This window comes from Orbicella franksi, chromosome 9 (assembly GCF_964199315.1).
Source record: "Orbicella franksi chromosome 9, jaOrbFran1.1, whole genome shotgun sequence".
Taxonomy (NCBI): Eukaryota; Metazoa; Cnidaria; class Anthozoa; order Scleractinia; family Merulinidae; genus Orbicella; species Orbicella franksi.
The window spans coordinates 12,003,280-12,010,054 of NC_138153.1; the positions used below are offsets into that span (position 1 = coordinate 12,003,280).

The 6,775-nt window shown below is 39.4% G+C and overlaps 1 protein-coding gene across 1 annotated transcript; it reads right to left on the bottom strand.

Moving 5' to 3' along the window:
• Positions 1-398: 398 nt before the first annotated feature.
• Positions 399-1,628, bottom strand: LOC145498283 (QRFP-like peptide receptor). Its single transcript, XM_081478186.1, has one exon. It carries the CDS (start codon positions 1,566-1,568, stop codon positions 588-590), a length of 981 nt encoding a protein of 326 aa, XP_081334312.1. The 5' UTR covers positions 1,569-1,628; the 3' UTR covers positions 399-587.
• Positions 1,629-6,775: the final 5,147 nt, after the last annotated feature.

Consider the following 6,775-nt stretch of genomic DNA (forward strand, 5'->3'; position numbering starts at 1 on the left):
CGAGTACTGCTCTACAAAGTAAAATCACTATTGTTCAGTTTCCAATGATCGGTATATGTTGTTGAGATTTTCAAAATCATGCTTAAAATGGTAACAGTATTTCTTTTAAGTCTTAATTTTTGAGCTTTGGTAGCATTATTTTGCTGCCCAAAGGAAAGAGACTGAGTCACAATTTTAGCTCTGTTTGGATCTAAAATACAGAAGAAAAGCCTTTCCCCTTTGCAGTGCGACTACTCGAAACGGGACACTTGGTAAAGAGTTAGCCAATGAGAACGTTTTTTGAGAACAAAGGCGATCTTTTTCTTGAATAAACCAAAAGTATTTAATTGTAGAATACAAACAATAGTTCTCTAACCAAAATTGGAATCCCGCTTGTGCGCTTTTCAACAGTTGTCGATAGAGAAGTCGATAGTATTTATGTACACTATGTCAAACAGACCCTCACTTGCCCTCACGAAAAAGGATACTAATCCATTGTTTCCAGTTTACGTTTTGATTGACTAGTTTTCTTCTAGGTGGCCTGGTTCAAGTAGACGAGATGTAAATGTCATTAAACTGTCAAAAGACTGTTTCCTTCCCGTGTCTCTTTACCTTATGAATTTTAGCCCACCCCGAATCTGGCGCATAAAAGTAAAGCAAATACATGGATTCACTATGCAATGACACAACGAAAAAAGAATGGCAAACTGAGTAAATATTGTAAAACCTAAACTACAATTTGGAAATGAACTCGGAAAGAAAAGAAGAATAAACTGAAAAGCAATAAAAGGTAGCCAGCACAATGCAAAGGCCGAAGCGATCACTACAGACATCTTCAGCAGCATTTTGTTTCTCTTCTTGTGTCGTTTATTGGCAATGGGGGTACGAAAAGACTCCATTTCGTCGTCCCGTAGTTTCAGTAGCGTTATGGTCTGAAGTACGCACACTGTTATCAGCGGCACAATCAGAACAGTTACTAGTAACGCAGTGTAGTAGCGGGTATGTGTTGACTCATGATTGAAGGCCGGCTCCCAGTTTGTGGTACAAACAGTTTCGCCATTGAATGTTTCCAAACGGAAAGTGTAGAAATATGGAGAATGAATTGCCATTGCTACAATCCAAGTGCAAAGGATGAGAAACCGTCGCTTTTTGACAGTGATTCGACGATAATCGCTTGGAAATACAACTGCCACCAACCTGTCAGCGGCAACCAAAATCAAGGACAGTGTGGACACCGCAATGGTAACATCAGTAGTGAAGGCAGCTATCTTGCAGAGCACCGATCCAATCCACCCATGGACCAGAAAAGCCGTGGAGCCTTTGATCTGAGTCACGATCTCACGAGGAAAGTGAACTATGGAGAACAAGAGATCTGAAGCAGCTATGTTGGCTATCAACAGATTCATTGTGATAGCAGATTTCAGAGAGGCGAAGATAAGCAGGGAATTCCCAATGAGTGAAGCAATCAAAAGGACGCTGTATATAGAAGCATACGTTATCGTTATAGCCTTAAAATCAATCGGCAGCAAACACATTCCATTCTGCTCAGCACTGAGAGAGACTTCTGAGCTGTTGTTGACGAACATCATAATTGAAATAGGAATGTATCCTGGCGAAAAGAACAAAATTATCAGCGAAACTGTAATAACAAGAACGCTCTATTGTAGCTTCAAAGCAGCATAATTTATCATCCTGGTGGTTTTTGCATTTATGACATACAGCTGGTGTGATGAGGAACAACTGGTAGCTACAGAATTGCTTCGGTATCATATTTTCATGATTATCATATTTCATGGAAACTTGGCTGGGAAATTCAATAATTTCTATTCTGATATATTTTTTTTTACTTGCACTCTCATACACTATAGCCTTGTGGAGGCGTACACGCTAGCTTGTGCTCATTTTAGTCGGGTGCAGAACGCTCGAAATAGTTTTACTGAAACACCGGTGTATATTTGAGTTGAAAAGTCACGGCTCTGCTTCTATACAAAGAAGAATGACGCCCAAAGGCAATTGATCTTCAGTTAGCAAGAACAAATGTACATCTGCGGCTTGGCAGCTTTGAAACAGAATAACTTGTTTTTCTACCTGTATTCGTACGGGTTTCAGACGGTAACCTACATATGTCAAAACTCTGAACATGCATTTTCGAAGGGCATACGACTGGAGAATGGTCCGTGAACACAGATGCAAACTCGTTTATTAACAATTATTGGTCTCGTCAATTCAATATCGGGCTTTCCTATTAATGAATATTTTAAGCAAATTTTCATTACTGCATTATACGGTCCTAGAAACGCCAAGGAAAAGTTGAGATAGCGGTAGTCCTTCTCTTGAAATCATAGAATAGATAATTTTTCAGCTTGAAATAGACCACTAGAGAGTGGAATACGGCTATATTAGCAACGAGAAACAGGTCGCATTTTTTTCACTAAGGCAGTAATAGGGATAGCTTCGCCAACGCAAACAGATACTAACAGAGCGAGCAGACTTATTTTTCAAGTAGCTTACCTCAGACCCACAAGATCGCCTACTACGGTGAAATTTAGAGAGGAATTAATGCTTATTTCACCAACATCAACTAAAGGCACACTGCCATATGCTCGCTAATCAAAGCTTGAAATTCAAATGAATGGAGGACAGCTGCTGTCTTAGAGAGTTCACTGTCAAGGTATCTTTACCACTGACAAGAAAAGCGACGATCGTTGAAAAGCCCTTTTTCCGGCTAAACTTTTCATTTACATCACAATTTAATGCTGACATCCAGTGGGGTAATAATATCGAGCAATATTGTATAGTTTCAGCCAAAATTGCCATCTATCCACACTGAAGTGTGTTGTCATGCAAATGATAAAAGTTAATCGTGAAAAAAACTATTACCTAACTGTAAATTCTTAAGGTTTCAACTCAAAGATGTATATAGAATGGCTGTCATTACAGTTCTCAGTTGTTAAATATATTTAAGTAAGACGACAGAATAGTTTTGAACTGTGTTTACCAAACGTGTTGACCCTTTCGCCTTGATCGTGTGCCTTCTTAATAACCCGTTCTAGTCTAGGGCAGAGCTTGCCCGCGCTGATTTTAAATTTTTGTCACATAGACAACATTCAAGCTACAGTGGCCAAATTTTGTTGAAGTTTCCTAATATTCAACAGAAAACATTTCTGGTGTTGATTGTTTGACTTGTTTGATTGTTTGACGTTTCTCCGGTAATGACGTTTCAAATGGGTGCTTCACGAAAATTTTTAGTTTTAATCTTCATTTCCTATTTAAGTAAGATTTTGGATTTCATTGGAAACTAGTCGCACTTCTTGCATTTTTTACATCCTTTGTGTTTCCTTTGAGTCAACTTTTGGACCCGCTGTGACAATTTTGAAGAACTCGAAAACTTGTCCCAGGATTGCGGACCCAAGATGGCGGTCATTTTGAATATAATGTTTTAGTTGACAAGTAGTGACGCCTAAAGGAGTCAAATCTAGATGTATAAAATGCCAAACCAGCTTGGTACTATTGAGTTAATACAGTTGGAAATACAAAGGGGGCAGAGAGAGCCTTCCACCCCACCCTACTGGCCTGAGAACGCATAAATATTTACAGTCGCCTTGCCGACACCCCGCTATTACTGACGCTCGCTATTACGGGCAAAATCCAGCTCACCAGTGAAAGCTATAGACGTTTGACTGGAAATGGCTCCCGGTATTAAGAGTGCCTGCCTGTAAAAATCAGACAAATTCTTAATTTCGCGGCAAGGGTCGAAAATTCAATTTCGCTCATATTCTTATGGTAGATAGGCTAGGGCATGAAAAAAACTACTGGATAGTTTTTCTTGCAAAACATCCTTTTATTTCCAAGAAATAGGCAAATTACCAAATTCCGTTAAAATCGTCATTTGACGTACCATTTTACTGAACAAGTTTGAGAGCCTCGCATGCAAAACCACATCATTCTTCCGTCTTTAAAACACTCAAATATTTTTCTGCAATGTTTAAATGTGCACCGGGTTGATTTTAGGGATATTGCTTTTTATCTTTTTCTCAGCTCGTGAGCGGGCGGAATTCAAGAAATCCTGCAATCTGATTGGTTCCAGGAGCGGGCGGAATTTTCCCACCCGGACCGCCACAGCGGGCGGAATCTGATCTATTTTCGTGAACGAATTAGCGGTAATCGTCAATTTTTCGCCCTTTTTACACTTCCATCGACGATAAATCAACGCAAGTTTATCTCTATTCACCTTTAAATGGCAAGGAAAGTCACTGTAAGTAAATTCAATTGAGTTTTTTGAAGTTGTGAGAGTTTGTTTGGCTATTTGTAGCTCGGCGCTGCAATGGCGAGTAATCCCGCCTGTCTCTCTCTGTACAATTTTAATTAAAAAATGACTCAATTTCAGTCGAGTTTACCTCTCTGATCGTTGCTGTATTTGAGAGAATTTCTGTGGAATACACTTAACGAATTTCCTCGCTATCTGCTACTCAATTTACGGTAGAAAACTCTGATTTCGAGTGATTCGCAACGACTGACAGAAATTGTTTTTGTAGTACAACTTCAATCTTTGCACGAAATTTCACACCGGAAAAACACTTTCGGAGAACTTAACTGGTGAACTAAATGCCACTAAACATGTTATTGTCCGGCTTAGGGTCGGTCCGTATAGTGAAAAACTGTGACCTCGGGCTTGAAAAGGTCCAGTTTTTTCCTATACGGACCTCCCAGCCGGCCAATAACGTACATGTCTTTTTGGGTGCAAAAAATTTCGAAGACATGTATTTCTTTCACTTAAAAGTACTTCGTGAATATAATTAATTTTCACCATGTGCGAAACCTTCAAATGGATTCAGCTTCTGGTGGTTGAATCGCGAAGGATGGTCTACAGATTCCTGTAAAAATTTCTTTGGGCAAATGATTGTGAGCGACGCGAGAGCTTTTCAAATTACGTGAAAAACGCAAGTATTTGACCATCCGTCGTCAAATTTCAATTTACGGGTTAGACGTATATTTTAGCATGCGCCACATGACTTGACCTATAATAAGTTGAAATAGACACAGAGCTGATAATTTCGAAAGTTCTAACCTTATTTGTTGTAAAAGGCAGGCCCAAAGCCGATTTGACGTGTTTCTAGTCGATCTCTCACCATTCGTCGCACATAAAGCAGAAGTTTGCTTTTGTTTACACAAGGTTAACGTCCGATGGACATCGCCTACTGTCAACCTATTATTGGTCGAATACTATGAATCTGTGACCATCTTTCTACGCATATGAACATTACTGCATCTAAGTCAAAAACGGCTGAGCCATTTGAGTGTAAAATGGGGTTGACCAACCTCGTTCCCAGGGTCTCTCATCTTACCGCCCCTCTCGTCGCTCGCTCCAGGGGGCGGTAAGATGAGAGACCCTAGGAACGAGGTTGGGGGTTGGCTAGCCTACACGACTTCTACGGTTCGTGACACTTGTAGATTTGCCGTTCTCTGTTCGGTCACTCGACCTTTCTTGTCGCTTCACTCGTGTTCATGAAGGGCACTTCATGTTGCGTAATAAGGAGGAATTTTAAGTTGTTATCTTGGAGTTTATATCTTACAGGCTTTTCCAAAATATCTGGGAACTTCCAAATTGGAAAATTCCAAATTCAAAACTATTGAAATAAAAAAGAGTGCTTATAAATCATCTAAAAGCATTTCCTAGCCAACATGTCCCCAGTAGACACATTAACGACATAAACAAAAGTATAGGAAAACGCAAGATTTTGATATTCTTATGCTTATGCTTATGTCGCGGCCGTCCATTCACCTATTGTTTATACACATATTACTTGGCGAGAGAATCTTTTTTTATTACAAGGAATTTGCATGAAGACTAGATCAGAGAGTTAAAAGGATTGCGTGTGAAACGATCTTGGATTTTCGTATCTTTGACGACGATCCAAGGTGATTTTCACAAGCATTCAAACGGGCGACTGACTGAGTCTTCACATATAGCCTTGCATGAGCTTTATAACATATTGAAGTAATTTTACCTCCTTATAGTATTACTTTTCCTTATGTTCGTCCTGCATGGCTCGAAGAGAGCCAACTAAGTTAGTAGAACTTAAGTAGCCGGAATTCTACTAGTATACTAATGCAAATGCTGCAATCTGATTGGCTGAGCTATCGTACAATATTATGCAGCCAGAAGTATGCAGTTGCCGCAGGCCGTAAACGAAATAACAATGTTTTCTCGTTTCCCGGAAGTTTTGGGTGAACATTTAGAAACAAAGGGATAATCTAATTGCAGAGAACACTCAAAGAAAGATGTTCATGGCTTCTGGACTTTCCAAAAAAACTCGAAATTGTTAAGCAAATTGATGAGCGCGCGCACCGAAGTTTGAAATTCAAGTGACAATGCAGTCCTCACAAGTTCTCTAAACGCGAAGATTATTACAAAGTAGGGAAATTGTTGGAAATAGTTCATTGAAAGAAATTTCGTTTGGAACTTTACTAAAACAATTACACTATTCGCTCTCGATTTCTATGCAAGTATCATCTCACAGAAATCTTGAGCCCAGTATAATGTTATTTTTCTTTAATTTGTTGTGGTGTATATCAAATCCGATAATTTGGTTGATCAAGGTGCTGTTAATTAGCTTTGCGCAGATGGTCGTGGTTGCAGCTGTGTTGTTCTAATTCAGGATTCAATAAGGAATATTCCTTCCCATTTAAATGTAGTAACAAAGTCACATATGCCTGATGCCTGAGGGGTGAAAGAAAAATGAAAGGCGCCATTAAAATAATTTTACAACTATAATTTGAGCTACGACTCGGTAAC